This window comes from Apodemus sylvaticus, chromosome 10 (assembly GCF_947179515.1).
Source record: "Apodemus sylvaticus chromosome 10, mApoSyl1.1, whole genome shotgun sequence".
In the NCBI taxonomy this organism is placed as follows: domain Eukaryota; kingdom Metazoa; phylum Chordata; class Mammalia; order Rodentia; family Muridae; genus Apodemus; species Apodemus sylvaticus.
The window spans coordinates 58257463-58278295 of record NC_067481.1 but is presented as its reverse complement, the minus strand read 5'-3'; the positions used below and the strand labels follow the sequence as shown (position 1 = coordinate 58278295).

The following is a 20833-nucleotide window of genomic DNA, read 5'->3' as shown; positions in this document are numbered from 1 at the left end:
TGCCTAAGACACTGGGAAATTCTGACAGTCAAAGTCCACTTATGAGGTTAAGGAATTATTGGCAAGCTTTTGTGGCTCATGAATATATGGAGCCAAGAGTTCACTGGAAGAAGTAAGAAAGGAGTGATGACAAATGGGGGTGTAAGGGGTCTTCAGGAAGAACACTTGGGGTAAGTGGGAACTATACATACCCAAGTCCAGGGCAGTGGAGACATGCAGAGGGAAATCTTGGATTTCCTTGGGATATGAGTGTTTATCACGAGGGGGCCATGCCCCTCCTATGTGAAAGAGGACACCAGCCTTCTTGAGTTAGAAGCAGTGACCAGGGTTCCAGCCCCAGACACTCTCAAGTGACTTCATATAGCAATAGAGCTAGCTAGTTCTGGAGTGATGGATGAGTTGATGGGATCTAGTGGTTTTCCCTGATCACAGAGGGATATGCTCCAACAAACACATCGGGTGCCTGCAACCACACATAGTGCCACACTCTCTATATAGGTATTGTGTTTTTCTTCATATGCATACACATACAATAAAGTTTAATTTGTAAATTAGGCACAGAAAGAGATTGACAATAATAAATTAGGTCAAGTTATAAGAATATACTGTAATAAAAGCTATGTAATTGTGGACTGTCTCAAAAGAGTTCAGACAAATATAAATATATCTGGATCATGGTTGTCTACAGGTGATTGAAATGGAGTCATGCAAAACTGAAGATGGGGGTTGGTTCCCAGTTAAGACACAGTTTTCCGGAGTTTGGGGGCAGGGGCTGGATTAGTGTAGTTTGTAGAGTTATATCTGTTATTATTCTCTTCCTTCCAAGGATGAAGCAGAAGAAAAGCCTTCAGGAGAAGCAAGCATTCCATCAGAAATTTCTGGTGTAACTGGTACCAGGTACTTTATACCAGATAGTGGTAAGGCAGGGATGAGAAATAGTTTGGAAAACAACTTATCAAACAACCCCTGAGACAAACAGACAGACAGACAGGAAGGCAGGCAGACAGACAAACAGGAAGCTAGACAGACAGACACCTTGGCAGAGCCAAGGCTGGGGGAAAGAGCCTGGGATAGGTCTTGCTCCCCAAAGGCTGCAAAACCTGGTGTCTGGAAGATTCTCATAGGATGTACAAACACATGAGAGGGGATTCTTGCCCACCACAGTCTTGTACTTCCCCTTCCCACCAGCACATGCCCTTCAAAGGGATCAGCTAAGGGTTAAAGAAGGTTACAGGGTGCTGGGTGGGTGCCAAGTGTGAGACATGCCTCTGCTTCTGGAAGTGAGCCATTCTCTTTTTGGATTGGGTTCCTCTCTTCCTGTGAGCCTGACCGTCTGCAACAAATGCTCATAGACCCATGGGGACCAGCCCTTAAGAAGGTTTATGTGTTTGCAGGGAGCAAAGCAGAATGGTCTGAGCCTCCCAGCCCAATAGTGCCAGGGACACTCCCTCAGTGAAGAGGCTAAGGACTACCCTTGGAAATCCCAGCCTCAGTCCTTCTGGGTTCTGCAGGACATAGCTGCTCACAGAGGAGGGATTCTGGGGAGGGGCTCAGGAGAGTCTACAGCTCTTGAAAGCAAAGGGGAAGCAGTCCTCTGGCTTCTCTGTGGCTCTCTAGACTTGGCTGGATTTAAAACGACCAGGACATATGTAAGCTCACTTTTTAAGGGCTATCCATGCAGAACTGGGGATAGGGGTATAAAATCTGATGTAAGGGCATTGCTGCTGGGGTCTGGTAAATCACGGTTTTCTCTTTCCATAAGACATTCTGGGACTGATTCTCCCCAGTCCCAGAGATGTGCTCTGACCCTCAAAGGGTATGCGTGTGTGGTTGGGGGGAGGGCTGTCTCATTGTCTTCCTCCTTCTGATCTCGGGGGAGCGGAATTGTTCTCATTGATAGTTCCCCAGTACTGGTTACATCTTGTCCACCTTCAGATTGGGGGCAAAGATGGGGCTGAGATGGGCTGGCAACGGGGGGGGGGGGGGTGTCACAGAACTGAAGGTGCTTCTGCCATATGCCCAAGCATTCCTGCAAGGAAGAAAGCTTGAAATGATCCCCAGAGCAACATCCTGGGACACCATTATTTATTTGCATCTGCCAATGGATCTTGGTCCCTTGGATTCACTGGTCTGAGGAAAGGAAGGGAGTTGCAGGCAGAAAGGTGGCAAGATAGGTCTGGGAGAGAAGAGAGGGAGAAAGAAAGGGCTCTAAACAGAAAGGGGATGGTGGCGTGGGCAAAGATGATGGAAAGGACTGGGCAGAGTCCAGCATGACCACCTCAGAGAGCTCCTGCTTTTTTGAGGGCTAAGCTGCTTCTGTCTGTGTCTGGAAACTTCTGCCTGAGGCTCATAGACAGGGGACAGGCAGAGCCCTAGAAAATGGAAATGGTGAGCCCCTGAGACCCTGGGCATCACAGTGGTCCTCCCCACCCTAGCTCTCTGCCCATTGCAGGTGCCTCCTGGGAGCAGAGCTCAGGTGAAGAAGGCAGGCCTGAGAGGAGGTCCTAGTTCAGACCCGAGGCCTGGAGGAAGTAGGGAGACAATCAGGCGGTTGCGAGGTACCTCTAAAGTCCTGGCAACCTGTCGCTACTCCTCTCTGGAGGGCAAGGGCTGATGCCCCCTTTTGGGGGCAAGAGTTTAAGCCCCAGAGAGCTTTGAGGAGAAACAGTGAATGCTGGGAGAGTACAGTCCCCACAGCATAGAGGCAGGGGCAACCAAGCAGCTGCAGGAAGGGGACCCTCCCTGTTGTTAGGCTGCAGAGCTCAGCGAGGAAAGGGCCGCTCGGTAGAGACCAGAGTTCCAGCAGGCGGAAGAGAATCATATTGTGCTTATGGACACAGCAGCTCTCTGGCTGAGAGCGAGCAGGCAGTTTTTAGGCACTAAGAGTTATCTGCGATGCAGTTGTAGATAAAGGAAGAAGACCGAGTAGCCCATCCGGTCAGCCCACTTACTGCACCCTCTTGCCAGCTGGCTGTTTAAACTCAGCAGCTTCTGATTACCTTCAGGAGAGGGTCCACCTGCTGGCAGAACCTGCAACTGAGTCCCCAGGAAGGGGAGGGGCAGGGACTGAGGGAGTGGTGTAGGTGTTCAAAAGACTTGGACCTAACCACATTTCTCATCTGCAAGGGGAGTCTACTGGGAGAGAAAGAGCTTTAAAGAGCCTAGGTCTGGGCTTGTTGGACCAGGCATTTGGTGCCATCTCCCTGGGGGTATGGCTTTCTGGACAAAGGCAGCCCACCTCCAGCTTCAATGGGGGAACCAGGGAGGAGAGGAGAGCAAGGCGGGCTGTGCTCCTCGCCCCTGCCCTACTCTACTCTGTCCTGTCCTGACTCTGCCAAGCAGCCCTGGCCGCACTGCCGGTCAAACCGTCACTTCGGTCTTGCTGGCTGTGTAGCAGGTGTGATGGCCCGGGATATAGTGCAGCTGCTCCACCGTGTTGTGTCTGCGAGAGGCAAAGGCGTGGCGCTTGGCTGCCGTCTGGCTCTGGCCCAGGGTGGCATAGGAGTTATTGGAGGCACTGGGATGGGAGTGCATCTTGGTCATGCGGTAGCGGTCCAGCACTGGCGTGGACACAAAGACGTCCGTGTGCGAGATGGCCCGCGACAGCGACTGCTCTGGGAAGGCTGTCCTCTCTGGAGACAGCAACGGGTCCTGGGAGTGCAGGCGCTCTGTGGAAAGCAGCTGTTCATCAGACAAGATGCGATCATAGGGCATGCCAAATTCATCTGGCAGTCCCCGACGTGGAGACAAGACTCTGTCCTGGGACATGGCCCTGATGGGCCTGCGTGGCCGTTCTCGAGGAAGCGGCTTCTGTTGAGACATCTGGATGACATTGAGGGGAAGGGTACCACGGGCTGCAAGGTCTGGCAGGTGCCTCCTTCTCATGTAATACTCATCAGCTTCCTTGTCAGCTGCAAGGAGACAGGGAGAAAGCAGTGAGGTGATGGGGCAATCACGACCCCGGGAGTAAGGTGTTCATGTGCGCATGCGGCAGTAAGGTGTTCATGTGCGCATGCGTGAGCTAATGCCACAAACCTGAAAATCTACAAGGATAATGAAATCAAACTCTTTTAGTTAGTAGAGTAGGTGTGTGTGAGGGAGCATAGGCAGGTAACCTTAACTCCCTCCTCTACTGTATGCACGAACTGATCCTTGAGGGCTTGTGAAAGATGGGTTCTGATTCAGGGGCACTAACTGCCTTTGTCCCAGAGTCCTATCTCCAGTGCGTCCCCATATGCTGTTTCTCCTTCAGAGATCATCTTGGGGGGTTAGTTAAATGACTTCCCACCCAGCTCATAATGGAGCTGATGGCAAGCTCGGGGTATTCATTCCTTTGGCTTGCCTGCTGTGTGTGCTGCATGTGGTTCTGAAGTAGATTGGCTCCTGGTTTTGCTAAAAACAACCCAGGTAGAGCTGACAGCTTTCTGATGATGGATAGAGCACTTCTTTATGGAAACTGGGCACAGAACCAGCTTCTGTTAGAATTAAGTAGGGCGCTCATCTAGGAGGCGTTTGTGACTAGCTTCACTGGTAACCTAGGAACCTAGTAACACCTTCTCTGGAGTAACAACCAATGTACAGGGAACCAGCACATGGGTATCCAGCCCCCACACAGCCAGATCATCAGCCTACATGTACTCCTGGTGCCCACCAGGCAGCAGGCTGTGGCAATACTGTGTGTGTGTTGCTCAGATGCTTTGGACTCCCATCCTAGTAGGTTCTCCTATGGGTCCTTGACCTTTGCCCAGGCACACACACACAAGGCTGCATTGTCTCAGTTTCAGAGAGGAGGCCTCCTACAAACAGCTTTTGGGACTCTGGCCCCTGTGGGAATACTGCTTCTTCTTCAGTGGGCTCAGGGTTAGGGGTAGGGTCTATCTTGCCTACTGAGACCTATTTCTTTTTTTTTTTTTTTTTCATTTCTGGGCACCTCTCTGATGGTTAGAGTTGGTTATTTGTTGCCATAAAAGCTCAACATTTCTCTTAATGTGGGCTGTACTGCTATCAGAGTGGGTCACCCTGGAATTTCAAGTGCATGCTCAGCTGTGGAGTACCTGCTGAAGTGGGGCAGCCACCAAAGGAGACCTGTGGAGCCAGGGGAACAGCTCAGGAGTCAGATGCTTGTCTAGCATACACAGGGCTCTGTGTAACACACACACACATACACACACACATACACACACACACACACACACACACACACACACACGTGGGGTGTTGACTCATTTTGTAGGGAAATGAGAGCATATTACACAGATCAGATCAGTCAAGAAAAATGTCCCTTAATGCACTTCCTGGCATTTTTGTGTGTTGTGTTAAACCCACGAATGGCAACACATATTTCAGACTCAAATTACAGAGGTGGATCCCTGGATAAAGCAGACTTAACGGACATAATGAAAGTATCTGCATGAGCTGTGTAGAGGTTCAGATCCTTGAGGTGGTCTTGGCTGGGATGGAATGGTCCCTTGATCCCTTGCTGCCTCCATTACAAAATGACACACCAGAAGGCTCATGGTTTGACGAAGACCCCTGGTGATCTGACAGATGAATGGTAAGTACAGCTTGTATAGACAAAGCAGCCTCAAGGCCCTACAGCATCATTCTTAACTAGGAAAAGGGTAGGCTCAGGACCAACAGAGCAAAAGAAAGGCTTCTGTCTACCTTCTTCATCCTCTCTACAACTCCCTCCTTCGCTCTTGGGATTCCATACTTAGTCCCTTGGATATTCGATGATAAGACAGTGACATGGAAGAGAGTAACCTGGAGACTCTTGAGACAGACAGACCCTCCAGCCAGCCTTGACTTACTTAGCCTCTTCAGAGATGAGTACTTGCTTGGATTGGTCTTCACTGCAGATTCATATGATGGAGGCAAGTGGGCTAAGTTCTGGTAAGAGCGTGAGAAGGAGAGGTCATAGGGTTCCGTGGCTGATGTTAGGATGTTATTCATCCGTGGCTTCTCTGGAAAGCAAGGGCATGGTGTTAGTGAACAGAAAGGCAGTGTAGCCAAGTTTTCTCTGTCTTTCTGCTCCATCCCTGACTAGAGTCCCCATTCTGTTTTCCTGTGCTAGGATTCAGTGGGGAGGGTGATGACTCAGTTTCCCCCTGCTTAGATCCCTGGAGGAAGGCATTGTCTTAACTGCCTCTGGCTCCCATGGATATTGATCAGTCCTTGAAGACTCAATTGGGACACTCAGCAACAGTTTCTTTCTCCACATGCATCACTGGTCTTTCTGGTGAAACTGAATCAGGTGCAATGAAAGACCATTGTCCTAGTCTACCTTTTGGCTTCTTGACACAAGGTAGAGTCGCATGGGAAGAGGAATTGCAGTTGAGAAGATGCTCCTATTAGATTGCCTGTAGGCGAGTCTGTGGGGGCATTTTCTTGATTAATAATTGATGTAGGAGGGTCTGTCTCACTGAGCAGTGCCCCCCCCTTGGGACTATCATCCTACAAGGTTTAGGAAAGCAGGCTGAGCAAGCCAGTAAGCAGCACTCCTCTATGATTTCTTTTCAATTCTTGCTTCAGGTTCTTCCTCTATTTCCTGTCCTGACTTCCTTCAATGAGGGGCTGTGATGGGGAAGTGTAAGCTAGGTAAACCCTTCCTCCTCAAGCTTTTATGTTTGTGGTGTTAAGTATGTGGGGTTGTGGGGTTTTATCACAGCAATAGAAACCCTAAGACAAGCATCATAACGTTATCAATGTCAAAAAAAGAAGAAAAAGGAGAAAGGAATGAAGGAAGGAAAAAGAAAAAATAAATCTTTAAAACTGTATCTCTGGTTTGAGACCAGCTTGGCTTACAGAGTGAGTTCCATGGCAGTCAGGTCTACACAGAGAAACTCTGTCCTCTGTCTCAAAACCAAACCAAACCAAGCCAAACCAAACCAAACCAAACCAAACCAACCCCCCCCCCAAAAAAAAAGCCAAACTGACAACAAAGAAAAACAGTCACTCATGTCTACCTGAACGTACTGTCTCATCCTAATAGCTGTAGGCTGATTTAATTTTGGTATTAGGCTAGTCCAACTTTAGAGAAGCTTTAGTGGCAATGGAGAAGCTGCATGCAGGACCCTATTCCATTGTAGCTGCAAGCCACACCCAACCCATGGTGCCATGCCCCTCCTGGGATCCTCCCTTAGGCTTTGTTGTGCTCCATGTTTGGCAAGTCTCTGTGAGCTACACAGCTACCACTGCTTGCTTACTTTAGGCCCTTTCTCAGAGTCTGCCTTAGGAATTTCTACGTTTCTAGAAGGAGAAGCTTGAGCAAAACCTGCCTATCATGCTTTCTTTTCTCCCACTTCCCCTGAGATAGACCCCGAGATTCCAAAGTCAGCAGACACAAAGTGGAGTACGATTCATTGCCAAGCCCAGGGGAAGAGTCAAGAAAGGAATAGAGAAGACTGACTAACGGTCACCAGAGTGGATACATGATGACGGCATATTCAGGGTGAGTGGGCTCTGGAGGAAACATTAAGGGTAAACACAAGACAGGAGTAAAGGATAGGTAAGGGAGCAGCGAGCATCATTGGGATCTGAAAGGATGGAGGTTCAGGGGAAGGAAACAAAATGCCTCAATGCTTGATTGACATGAGGAGGAGGAGGTATCATTAAAAAGAAGTCAACAGTTGGTTTCCAGGGAGATAGCGATACCATTCCCAGAAATGAGCAGGGAAACAGCAGTCTGGCTGTATCCATCCTCTTTGTTTGGAACTCCTCAAAGCCATAGATAGGTCCTCTGAGAAGGGGCAGGCCCCCAGTTGGGATCGATGCATAGGTGAATTGTGATTTCTTATATAGCTCTTGGCAGAGAGTGTTACCTTATAGAATGCAAGAATGTTGTTGTCCCTGGGAGAGATTGTCACCTTCCTAGGCTGTATCCAAGGATTGCCCCAGGCATGGGAACTCCTGGTTTCTCTCTCCTTCCCTGCCTGCATTGTCACCCCCAGAACTGGGGATCGAGCCAGGGGATTTCAGCCAATAAGCTGGTGTTTGTGCCAGCTTCGTACATATGTGAGGGGGTGAGGGATGCTCTGAATCCCAAGAGATCAGAACATGCTGTACAGAGAGAGCCTCCCTGGCATGGACTAGGACAGATGCCAGGAAGTGGAGTGGGCATGGTGCTGAGAGTGCTGCTCCCTAGACTTGCTTAATAGCCACTAATCCACTACTTCTTGTTTCTTCACTTCTCACCACGCTGGAGAAGAACAGGCTTCCCTCTGAGTTTTGGCATCTTACTGCTACTGAGGTCATTGCTCAGTTCTCCCTTTTCCAAATGCAGTAGGTTTACATACTGTCATCTACCACTTATTCTGAAATACCACTGAGCCAAGAACATTTTGCCTTTTGTCTTGACCGTGATTGCCTAAGCCCCCCTTGATCAAGCTTGTCTTTGATTGGGATGCCCTGCTTTATTTTTTCCTTCCCTGATCATGCTCTTCTTTCACCAAAGGCTTGTGACTGTGACCTTACTACATTTTTTTCAGTTCTCAGAGATATCTGCTCTTCTACCCGCCATCCCCATTCACTCAGTGACACTCAGGCTCTCACTGACCTCTAATGATTTGCTGTGACTTGATTTGGGTCATCCCAAATGACTTCAAAGATCTTTGTATCAGTAGACTTGCTTTCTGATTTTCCTGTTTTTCTCCAATAGCATGGCCCAAACCAAGGATCTAGTTAATGCTTTTGCCTTGATCAAGCAGATGCAGGCCTTTCCTGCCTTCCTAGTAAGTAGTTCTAATTGTTCTTGGTGTTGGGGGAGGAGTACCACCCAAGAAAGGAATGCAGGCAAGCTCTACTTCAAATATTCTGCAAGCTGCTCAAGAACTGACATTGGGGCCCCATCTATCTCCATTTCCTCGTACCATCTGGAAGCGAGAAGATGGGAAGAGGTGGAGTAGGGAACAGTCCTTCTGTTTGTACTCTATGCCTGTGTAGGCTCTTCCTGAGGAGGCTCAGCTCAGGAGTTGTTCATTCCAGAAGGTTACTGAACAAGTGGAAGCTTTCATTGCCTGCCTTTTCTGGCTCTCCTTCCCACTCACTAATCCCCACAGCATCTCTCAGACTCTCTGCCTCTGCCTTCTATTTCCCCCTGCAGAATTCTTGCACAGAGAGTCCCCACTTTCAAGCCTTCTGTACTCACTTCAAAGATTAATGAAAACATTTCTGCCTCCAACCTCAAACTACCTATGGAACATTTTTTTCTTGTATCTTCTCCAGTCAATGCATATTCTATAAATTCAGATTCAAATTCACTATCACCATTTCCTGCCTGCTGGCTATTTTTCTTATTCCTTAGTTGGTATCCATAACCAAGCCTCCATTCTTCCAACCACACTTGGCTCTCCATTTCAGTCTTCATTGGTTCTAATTAAGATAAAAAGTTTGAGTGATAAAACCATCTCAATTCTTACCTTAAGATATTCCTGATCTCAGTCTTCCTTATTGTTCCTACAATCAACATTACAACTGGCATCAACCTCTTTGAGCTGACCTCAGTTCTGTGTTTCTTACATCACTACAACCAGAAGCTTCTTAGTATGATCCTACTCTCATAACAGGTGTCCATTTGCCTGTAGCACTGAAAAACCATGTCAAAATACCCTATTCCCTTTTCCTAATCCAGATGTGCTCTAGCCTCAGTGCTAAGGTGCTATATAATCTGGCTTGAGAATGGTTATCCCTTTGCTAGGTGCTGACTGTTTATCTTAGTTTTCTCTTGTATGGGGGATAAACACTGGACCTTGTCCATGCTAAGCAAATGTGCTACGACTGATCAAGCTTTTGTTTTTGTTTTGAGACAATAGCTGGCTAAGTTTCCCAGTTTGCCCTTGAACTGATTCTCTAGCTCAAACAGGCCTTAAAACTGGCAATGCTCCTGCCCCATGTTTCTTATTATCTAAGATCGTAAGCCTGTACAATCAGACCTGACTTCGGATTGATCTTTGTTTTGTGTCTCTCAAGAAACACCTATTGATCATTATTATTTAATTACTTAAGCTTTGATAGTGAGGAGACAAGCATGACTGACAGATCACACTTTACAGGGCTGTTATATATTCTATTGAATTTTGAGAGAGACTCCAAATAGTTTTTATCTGGGGGATCCGAATGGTTTTCTGGGAGATTATTAGAACCTGACAGGAAAAGGTGGTCTTACCACCCATTGTCTGTCTGCTAACAGCCCTCTTCTGGGCAACCATCAGCATCTCTGTCAAGAGGGTAATGCTCAAATCAATCTTGAGTTTTGTCAAATATCAATTAGTTTGGGGAGGGTCAAGATGATTCAAATAAATCTTGTTTCACTTGTTAATGATACCTAAAGTCTTTAAGCAAAAGAGAACATTAATCTCCTTGCTATAGATGTCTAGACTCTGTGGCCACAAGAAGCAATGGAGATTACAAATGTGAGTGAATTGAGGAAGGATCTCCCTTCTCTTTTATGGCAGAAAAAAATCATTCTTATGTCAAAGACACAAACATCCAGGGGACAATGCTCTCAAAGGAAGAGCAAAGCTGTGTGGGCAGGCACATGGCTCCACCTTCTTCTCCCATCCTTGGAATGGAGCCACAAGGCATGCAAATGGGATGCAGGGGGCTGTCAATCAACGCTCACCATGTGTAGGGGTCTGGGTAGCGCTGCTTAAGATCGGATGATTATACTGACGATCACCTGAAAGTTACAGAAAAGACATTTTACAAGAAGTCAGACATTCTGTCAGCTCTCCAACACAATAGCACTTCTCTTTACTCATCTCTGCAGTTTTTATCTGATTCAAAGGAAGCCTTTCCCAGAAAGGCTTGCAATAATATACTAGACTCAAAAACAAACAAACAAACAAACAAACAAACAAACAAACAAACGAAAGAATGAACAACAAACTTCCTGCTGTTTCTGTCTCTTTCCAAATACATCAACCTTTTTCTGGTCACTGTGGTGACAACCTCCCCCTACCCCCACATCCTTGGATCTGGTTGACTAGCCAGAGAGGCTATGTTAGGATATGTGTGGGTCAGGAAGGAATAACCTACTACAAAAGGGAAGTAGATTCTTCTTTTTGTATATATAGGTCTGACAACACCTGAGATGCAGATCAGGCACTGTTTACTGTCTGAGATCAAGAGTCCTGGGTTCTTGGCTGACACAGCCTGATAGTTCAAAAAGCATTCTCTCTATTCATAATGCAGAAGCCCTCTTAGATTGAATGAACAATAAAATCAATAGAGCCAGGCTGCCAATGCTCAGAGTTCATGTCATTCCAAAGATTTCTAAAGTGGTTTGAATGAAGATTTGGCTTGCCTCTAAAGTATACTCCAACACTGTGTTATTACTTTAACACAGCATTATATTCTTGCTTTTCATTGGTACATGTATCTGATTTTAGTCAAAACAATGGCAAGAAAAGACATGAGATCTTTGGTCTTTGTTCCATGAATTATAAGTCATAGCTCTTCCACCTTTGCAGGGCTGGAGGATATTAACTCCATCTCTGTGCATCTATTAAAAGTGACTTTCCAACCCATGGTCTCAGACTCTAGTCCCCTTTTCTCATAAGTATTGGTCCCTTGTTGGGGTCCCAGATGTCTTGGGCTTCATGAAGAGTTGGGCACTGATTCATAACTTCACTTATTGCCTAATCTCTTCCAAATCACATGTAGCCTGAATGTTAGATTTTAAACCACATATGGACCCCTTTCATACCCTTAAAATCCATGCCCTTTACAAAATGACTGCCATTTTCCTCCAGTTCTCAAGCTATGGCCCATGACACTGATGCCCCAAGAGCTTGGAATTTCAAACATTAGTCATCTTGGCAGTTCTCTGCTTTCATCCCCTGTAGCCAATGAAACATAAAGTCTTTTTCCACAATAATCTCCTGAATCCAGTCACAAGTCATTTTTTTCTAAATCAAGGTTTCTCTTTCACCATTTCTATGACAAATTATTCTCTTTCCTCCAAACATACAATTCTAGAATGGATGAGTGATGGCTTGTTTCCTTTATTAAAACTTGATCCTTCAAATCAGCCAGCAGAACATCCAGTCAAGGATGGGGCTTGACTCCATTGTTGTATCCATTCTGCCTTAGACCTGGTTTTAAGCAATAAGAGAAAATTCTACTTCATATTGTAGAGAAAGGGGGGGTGGATAAAAAGAGAGGAAAGAGGTGAATATGAGTGTGGAGGAGGAGAGTTGAGACAGGGAGGTGAGAAAGGGAAGAGAGAAACTGTGTTATGGGGAGGTTCTGTGATCTCAGAATTCAGGAGGCCGAGGTAGGAAGAAGATTTGAGGCCAGCCTAGAACACCTAATGAAAATCCTTGTCAGAAGGGGAGAGGACAGGGGGCAGGGCCAACTTTTGTTCTTTCTTTCCTTATTTGGTTTGTTCTCCCATTTTAAAACAATTGGCAAGATTTTAAAAGATTTTTTTTTAAAAAAATGGTAGTTAGTGGTAACATTTTGAATCTTCCATCTTAGAGTCCCAGTGACAGCAGGAAAAGGTGCGAGATGCTTGGCATCTAGGAAATCATTTCTGGTGGCCAGTTATACTCCATGACCCATGGTAAACTAGGATAATTTTTTTCTTTTTAAATTCTTTCTGTGATTTTAAAAATTGCACTTAGTTGGGTGTACAACATACTATTTAAAGATACATATACAACATGAGTTGGCCAAACCAGGGTAATGCCCATTACCACTAACATGCCATCCCATTGTTTTATGTTTGAAAGCTTTAAGCTTATCTCTTTGTCAGTCATTGAATATAGACTAGGCATTACAAACAGCTTTTGCTAACCCCAAACCTATGATGTAAAACCCTAGAACTTAACCAGCTTCTCTCTTGTCTTGCTCTCCCACATACTTTCCAGCTTCTAGAAAAAAAAAAACTATTCAATATTGAGATCAAGTATTTTGGCATCCACACACAGGGAGAATATGCTGTATTATGTCTTTCTCGGCTGACATATTTCACTTAACATAATGTCTCTAGGTTTGTTTGTTCTCACAAGCAACATTTTTCTTGACTAATCCTTAAAAAGGTCTTGATTAGGGAGTGGTGCTTAATGAACATATACTATTAGTCCGTCATAGACACCACATGAAATTTCCTAGGTACCTTAACTGTAATCTCTACTGCCTCTTTAAAAGATGAAGTCATAACCAGGTAAGTGTATGATAAGTGTGGAGTTTTGCTCCTTATTTGAGACTCACTGAAAGCAATAACATTTGGCATTATTCTCTCTGCTGGCATTAAGGAATAGTATTTCAAATGAAGTACAGAAATGGAAATTAAAACTGCCCTATAACCACTGTGACATTTCGTTCTATTCTGTCTTATTTCCCTTCCTTTATAAAGAGTGGTGAATATTCTCTCTCTCTCTCTCTCTCTCTCTCTCTCTCTCTCTCTCTCTCTCTCTCTCTCTCTCTCACACACACACACACACACACACAGACACACACACAGACATACACACAAATAACATTATAACAGAAAATTATGTGTGAATTTTCATGCAGATTAATTTGATTTAAAAGAACCAGAACATGATGGCAATATCATCTTCACATTTGCACAAAATAATAAACATAGGCAACTACACATTGCATCATTTCTACATTAGCAAAAGCAAGGAAGCAGCCCAATATTCATATTAACAAGTTTGTGTATTTATGTGATTCTTATGTATATAGTACAAACACATTTACATAAACACAGATATTAAAATGTACAGCCTCTGTTCATTGTACATATTCTTTTAATTTTTTATGTTTAATGAACAAGATCATGAATACATTTTTTACACTTTGAAATAATCATTGAAACTTTTAATAATTTCACCAAATTTCTTCCTATAGGTTAGTTTATCTTTATTTCTATATGTCATGTAAGCATAGTCTATTTGTTTAAGCACAGTGTAACCTAAGTATATTTGAGAATTTCTGCTGTTTGGGTATTTGGATTGCTTAAGAATTTAATAACGTTACCTCAGATAACCTTGACTACAGTCTTTGGCTGAGTGTTATTTCCTTAGGCTAATAACTACATTTCTGGGTCAACACATTGTCAATTGCCTCCCAATGTGCCAATGTAGATGGTAGATTTTCTGATGCTGAAACATTCATCTCCTCCCAGGACATGCCTTATTAGATTCTGGTGTTTTATTTTATTACAACTCTGGATTTCATTTGCTCATATTTAACTTATAAATGTATACACATATGCTCATGAAGAATTTGGATTTTCTGTGCTAACACTGTTAAGGTTTTATATTAAAATCATGATTTTTGCAAAGTAAAGTGGTGCAATCTTTATCTATGGGCTGTTTCTTTATCTGTGCTTCTATATTACTTACCTAGTGTCTGACATATTACTTAGAGGGTCTGGAGGAGTGCAATAGTAAAAAACCTGGTGTGTGTGTGTGTGTGTGTGTGTGTGTGTGTGTTGTGTATATATCACTACATGTGTCTTTTGTTTGCCCATGGATATGGGGTCCTTCTTTAGCAAAGTGCTAGACATTTGTTTTTTCCTTGACAACTTTAGAAGGTTCATACCACTGTCATTGCAATTTATAAATAAGGCAACTGAGGTTGGAAAAGGTTGTTTTAGAGTCTATAGCAGCAGCTGAGTCTGCTGCTGGCACGAGCCCCTAAATCCTGACCAGTGTGTGTACTGCCTTCTCATACTTGAGAGTATAGTACTCATATTCTCACACACTAATTTCTTCATTCATTCTAGTTTTCTTACACTAAATTAAATTTGCAGTTTTAATTTTTCTTTAAAATATCAATGCTAAGGTATCTTAGCAGTTAAAAATACTTGATACTCTTGCAGAGGACCCAAGCTCTATACCCATATGGTAGCTCAAACTGCCTAATATTTATAGGGGATTCAGTACCCACTTTTGGCCCGAGCAGGCACTGCACACACACACACACACACACACACACACACTTTTGGCCCGAGCAGGCACTGCACACACACACACACACACACACACACACACACACACACACACACACACACAGTTCATACAGATAACATGCAGACAAATTATTCATACACATAACATAAAAATAATAACAAAATAAAATAGCTATTGGACATTTTAAAGTCTGTTAGCTTGAAAGTATAGACCCTCCCAAAATCTTCTGGGCTTTTCTCTTTTGGGGGTTTAGCACAATTTTTTGGTTTAGCAATTTATTCATATTGTCATTCATTTAGAGAGACCCATCTCACTGATAGCACATGTTTTTTCAACCTTCAAAATTATTATTTAATGTTTTGGGATTTCCTTATTCCTGTTTCTTCACTGTCTTTGGTTTGGTTTATTGTTTTCTAATTTCTGGGCTTGACTCTTCAGTCCATTTATCTCTGTCTCTTCTGTTAATAATCTCAGGTCTTCAGCACTGAATTTATCTCTGGCACTGTCCCATCAGTGTCAGCACACAGTGTTCTTCCTGTTGCTGGGACCTAAATGATAGGTAATTGCAGCCTTACTTTCTCATTGACCCAAGAGTTATTTAGTAGAGTGCTGTTAAATTTCAAAGTGTTTGGGGTTGCTGGTTTGAACTCTTGCCATTAATTTTGTTGTTTTTTATCGTGGTGGTCAGAGAACAGAGCCTGTCCAAATTGTACTCTTTGGAACTTACTGGGATTTCCTTTGTGGGCTACTGTAAAATCAGTTCTCACAAATGCTTTACAGGCAGTTAGAGACAAGGTGTATTTACGTTTCATACAGTAGAAACTTGACATCTATCTATTAAGTCATACACATGAAATGTATTATTCCGTCCCTCTATACCCTAATTCATTCTTCACCTACTTAATCTGTCAAAGACTGAGGAAGGTGTGGTAAGGTCTCCCACAATTCCTACATCCCTGTCATTTCCTCTCTGGATTCTTAACAGAGTTGAGTTTCTGCATGGTGGAGCTCCACTGTGAAGTATGGAATGCTCAGGATGGCACATCTGTGTTATGTTGCATCTCCTTTACCCCCATTCAACATCACTCTCTGTCCTGTTTGGTGCTTCCTTTGCCCTGTAAGCTCACTTGATTTGATATTTATATTGGTATTCCTACTTCCCTTTTATTTGCATTAGCTTGACAAACTTTGCCTAATCTGTTATAGCTAACCTTTCTCTATCATGTTGTTTTAAGCTTGTCTCTTGAGCATATGAATGTGCATACACACATGCACATGTGTGCATGCACACTTGTATACACACACACACACACACAGACACACACACACACACACACCTTAGTGCCTTGTGGTTTGCCCTGATAACTAACAGTGGTCCATTTGACCAAGTATCCTGTCTCCGACTGCTATAATTTTGTAACATGATCCTGTACTTATCTCTGCCACTCAAAGTTCAGGGACCTTGGCTGCTTTGACAAGGAGCATGTCCTCACTTATTTTGGTTTTGCTTTTTGCTGGTTGTTTTCAATGCCAAGGATTGAACCTCAAGTCCCCTGTTTAGTAGCCTAGTGCTCTACTCTTGAACTACATCCCAAGTTCTTTCTGACACCAAAAAGAATAGGTCTTATCAGTGGACAGTGGACCCTGGCTACCACCATTGCTTTAGGAAGAGAAGACAACGAGTAAGAGTATAGCTGCTCTTCTCTGTTGAGAGGAACAAGCAGTAGCCAGTGAGTCTCTTTAGACTACAGTACCACGGAGGCCAGTATTCACATTCTACCTAACATTGATTGTACTCCTGTGCTGACTGAGGAGAGAGTAATGAGCCCAAGACAGGACTGACTACAGCTACTAAGTGCGCCCTGTGCCCACCAGAACTTCAGCTGTTTTCAAAAGATACAAGTTTCACAAATTATTGGCTTATACTTTTTTTTGGCCAATGTGTTTTATTAAAAGATCTCCAGGGAGACAAGACCAATCGTTTCTTATATATAAGTCATATAAGAGAGTATTGACTCTCATAACCACAGTATCTGAGAGGTCCCAAGATAAGCTGTCTGCAGGCTGGAGGCCCTGGAATTCTGGAAGCAAGACTTCATTCCAAGATGACTGACCCAGAACCATGATAGCCATTAGCATAGTTCAAGGTCAGGAGTCTGAGAACCTGAGGTGGTAAGGGTCATGAGGGAATTGCTGCTGTTCTTTCTGGAGTCCAGAGGCCAGACAGTTAGCATACTTAAGGTCCAAAACAGCAGAGAAACAAGAGCCCCTTCTCGAGGAAGAGAGAGGTTTGTTTTCTGTGTCTGTTCTTTTCAGCCATTTGGATAGGGACCACCAACATGAAATCTGTTCCATTTAGTTCACCCACTCCAATTTGCTGGTCCCCTCTGAAAACATCACCCCCGACATGCTTATCAGTACTTTACCAGTTCTCTAGGCATGTCCTAATCCAACTATATTCATAACTGGACTTACCCATCACAGTTAATGTCTGGAGAAATAGAATGGCTGTTGTAATTGTGTACACTTGTTTCTTAATGCATTGCAGGAAAAGATTTGCCATTCTTCTCATCGATTCATAGACAGCTGTGCCTATGTTCTAGAAAATTTCCATCATCCTCCAGCTCCATAATAGCCCGGAGGCATTGGTGGTCCATCAAAGAGATACTTGAGGGAGGTGAAGCAGTTGTGGCTGTGTGCTTCTCCCCTGAGCAACTTAAAGATATTTTCAAAACTTTCAATATTAGTAAAATCACTGAGCATATGTATAGGAAGACAATGATCTACGTTGACATAGATCAGAAGGTCTACTCTATTTGAATAGTTGGAATATTGAAGAGTCCACCAGTTTGGAATATATGTTACAGGATGGCACAATAGGTTTCAGTGCCTTTACTCTGACAACAAGGACATTACTGGCCAACTAAATCTGATTTATCTTCCATGGTCCTTACCTGCCATGTCATAAGTGCAAGGTTAGTGACTCCCTGGACCTGTTACAAGAGGAGACACTAGCTACCCTGTGAAGAAGACCCACTCGTGCTCATGTCAAACAGTCTTTGAGTGGCACCTTGAGAACCATGCATTCCAGATGCCAAGAGCAAGCTATGTAGGTTTCTTAAATGGGTTCCACAGGCCACTGTTCAAAGGGTCATGTCTTCAGGATTCTGTGAACCCATTGTTCCTCCCAACCCCCTTCCACACTCAGTGCTGCTTTATTTCCATTAGCCCTTTGAGCTTTGATTTTATCTGAGTTCATTGGAAGAAACATTTCAATTGCCAAGATGTTGGTTTAAAGCTATTGACTTCTTAGGTAAGAAAAGAGTTCCAGAGACATGCAGTAACTGTAGGTGAGGCATGTAATGACTGTAGGCGAGGCAATGTAGTGACTGTAGGTCCTTTTCTTGGATAAATACTTGTTGAAAACGCTCAAGAAACTCAGCCACAAATTCCCTCTTTTTGATAGCTTTCCATGGATCAGGGTCCATGTAGGAAGAACATATGTATCCATTTGGGTATGCTGGGGTAACTTCAATGTATGGGCTATATTCAAGGATGTGAGCAGGAAGTCCAGAAGGATGGATCAATACTCTGGAACTTGTGAGGAGCTATCCATCCTGGAGTTCACAGTATGGCAAGAGTTTGCTTAGTGACCTCTGACCTTAGAGGGACACCACTGCGTACCCATAAATGTACAGGGAAGTACTGTGGGGTTTAAGTATTCCAACTTCACTCTCTGACACTCTTCCATACTTCTCAGAGAGTGTCTATTCATTATTCTCACCCAAAAGCTATGGTACAAGACTGCCCATCCAATGATCCAGAAAGGTTGGTATTTGGAGCCAGTGGGTAGACAGGGCATCCATTGATTAAGAATAGAGAATCAGTCAGAAAACCTTTCTATCCTGGGCCTGACATTTTCACATAGACAAATGCTACTTTAGTGTGCCCCAAGAACTTCTGGTGGAATCTAGGGTGACAGTCTGAAATATGTGGGAAGTAAGCTCTTGTACATACTATAGAAAAGCAGAATTCTTGGTGTACATAGGACAGGCAAGATGATAGGTCCCAGATTTTGCAAGGAGCTCTTCTTGTTGGGGCGGTGTAGACAGTCTGTTAACTTTGGTATTCTGTCCTTCCCCAGACATATCAACTGATCTCATCTGTGCTCCTTCACTCTCCCAGTTCCCCTCCTTTCCTTGCTTTAGTCAGTTCCTGAGTCTTGGCACAGTGCCCAGTTGGGGCCACCAGTCTTCCTGATGGATGGAACAGGATAGCATAACAATTAATTAGTGGCCAGGCCTCATTGATTGATACACTGATGGGGCCATAAAGTAGAAAAACAACCTCCACTTCAGCTTCAGGACTCCGTGAAGGAAGCAGGGAGCAGAGCAAGGAACCTTCTGCCCACCAACAGCAGATGGACCCCTGACAGAGGGAATAGGCCACTAAGAAACAGAATTTCCATTCTCACCTCAGCAGCCAATGCTCCATCACTGGTACTGATTTATATACCATACTAAGGGAAGTGACCGATTTTCTCTGTGAAACACACTATGTACATATATATGTACAAGCACTTATTTGCTTGTTCGTTTAATGTTTAGAGTAGAAAATGGTAGGAGAGAGGTTGAAGCTGACAGCGTGGTGGGTCATCATGCAATTCCAACACTTGAACGAAGAAGGTACTTTGGTGTTTTGGGTGGTGGTGGGAGGTCAGATACCCTTAATGGTAACTCAGTCATAGGTATAACAGGTGGGATTCCTCCTCAGTGAGTCACAGAAAATTGGGGGAAGGATACAGATAATGCAAATTATAAGTTGCAGCTTTATCAATGAGATCCAAGAATATAGGGCAAAATATAGTACTCATGGAGTCTGGGTCCTAACACCACACTCTAGAATTGCCATGACAACTTTCTAATCTCCTTTTTCTTCCAGGTCCAGTGCCTTTAGGGCCTGCTTGCATGCCTGCTAGAACAGCCTTTCTCAGTTCTGGCATCATTTCTCAGACTGCCAATCTGGCCTTGAGTCTTTGAATGCAACGAACTCCCAAGAGGTTGAAGTTTAGTTGCTTAAAGCCAAGGAAGCGTAATGAAGCATTGTTAGGAAAAGACTATTCTGATCCACTAAGGCAAGCAGCTAGCACCCATGGTCCTGGCGCATGTCCTCTCCCCCAGCATTCCAGGGGCTCCAGGGGGCTGGGTCTCCCTCTGCCCTGCCTCTGTCTGTTACCTCTGAAATGCCTTCTACCCGTGAGAGCCTTTTCCTTTCAACTCTTGCCATGTTTGAAAACAAACCTTCACTTTTGCTCAGATCCTCCCGGGCAGTGGTGCTTCTCGGTTTTCTGGAAGGGGATACTGAGTCACCACTGTGCATAGAGTTGGATGCATGGTTATTCTACCGTCTTACTTGTTCACTTTATCGAAGGTGATTAAATACTTCTCTGTCTAAGTCTCATCTCTCCAACAATTATTACACTGAACACTTACATGGATGAGATGAATTAAATCTGTAATATTGTATCTTAGCCCTCCTAGGCTCTTTAAGGTCCTTGTGCAGATTTTTTAATGATATAATGAGTAAACACATCAACTCTGGAGGCAGAAAAAAAATGGTGATTTCCCCTGCTTGCTACCAGCTCTTTCCCTTAAGCACCAAAGTGGGAACTTGTCTGGACCAGTTTTTATAGGTTATAATGCTTTATGTATACCAGGGTATACCTCTTCCCACATTTAGTATAACATACACTTGGCAGTGATTGAGGATGGGTTGCTATTTTAACACAGTCCAGCACAAGCATTTCTCATCTTGGTATTATATCATGAGAGGCAAGCTGTAAGGGTTGGCATCATGTGGGACTCCTCCAAGGACAGGTGGGCTGCCAATGACATCACAAGCTCACTGAT

The 20833-nt window shown here is 44.1% G+C and overlaps 1 protein-coding gene across 4 annotated transcripts in view; it reads right to left on the bottom strand.

Moving 5' to 3' along the window:
- Positions 1-3360: 3360 nt before the first annotated feature.
- Shisa6 (shisa family member 6) overlaps positions 3361-20833 on the bottom strand; it is a 294361-nt gene continuing 276888 nt past the window's right edge. For 2 of the 4 annotated variants that reach the window (XM_052196988.1, XM_052196990.1), the window contains 3 exons: positions 10619-10675; positions 5811-5963; positions 3361-3911 (listed from right to left, as the gene is read on the bottom strand). In XM_052196988.1, the coding sequence (XP_052052948.1) occupies positions 3361-3911; positions 5811-5963; positions 10619-10675 (761 nt within the window). The remainder of the gene's footprint in view (positions 3912-5810; positions 5964-10618; positions 10676-20833) is intronic. The other 2 variants (XM_052196989.1, XM_052196991.1) reach the window with 1 other exon arrangement.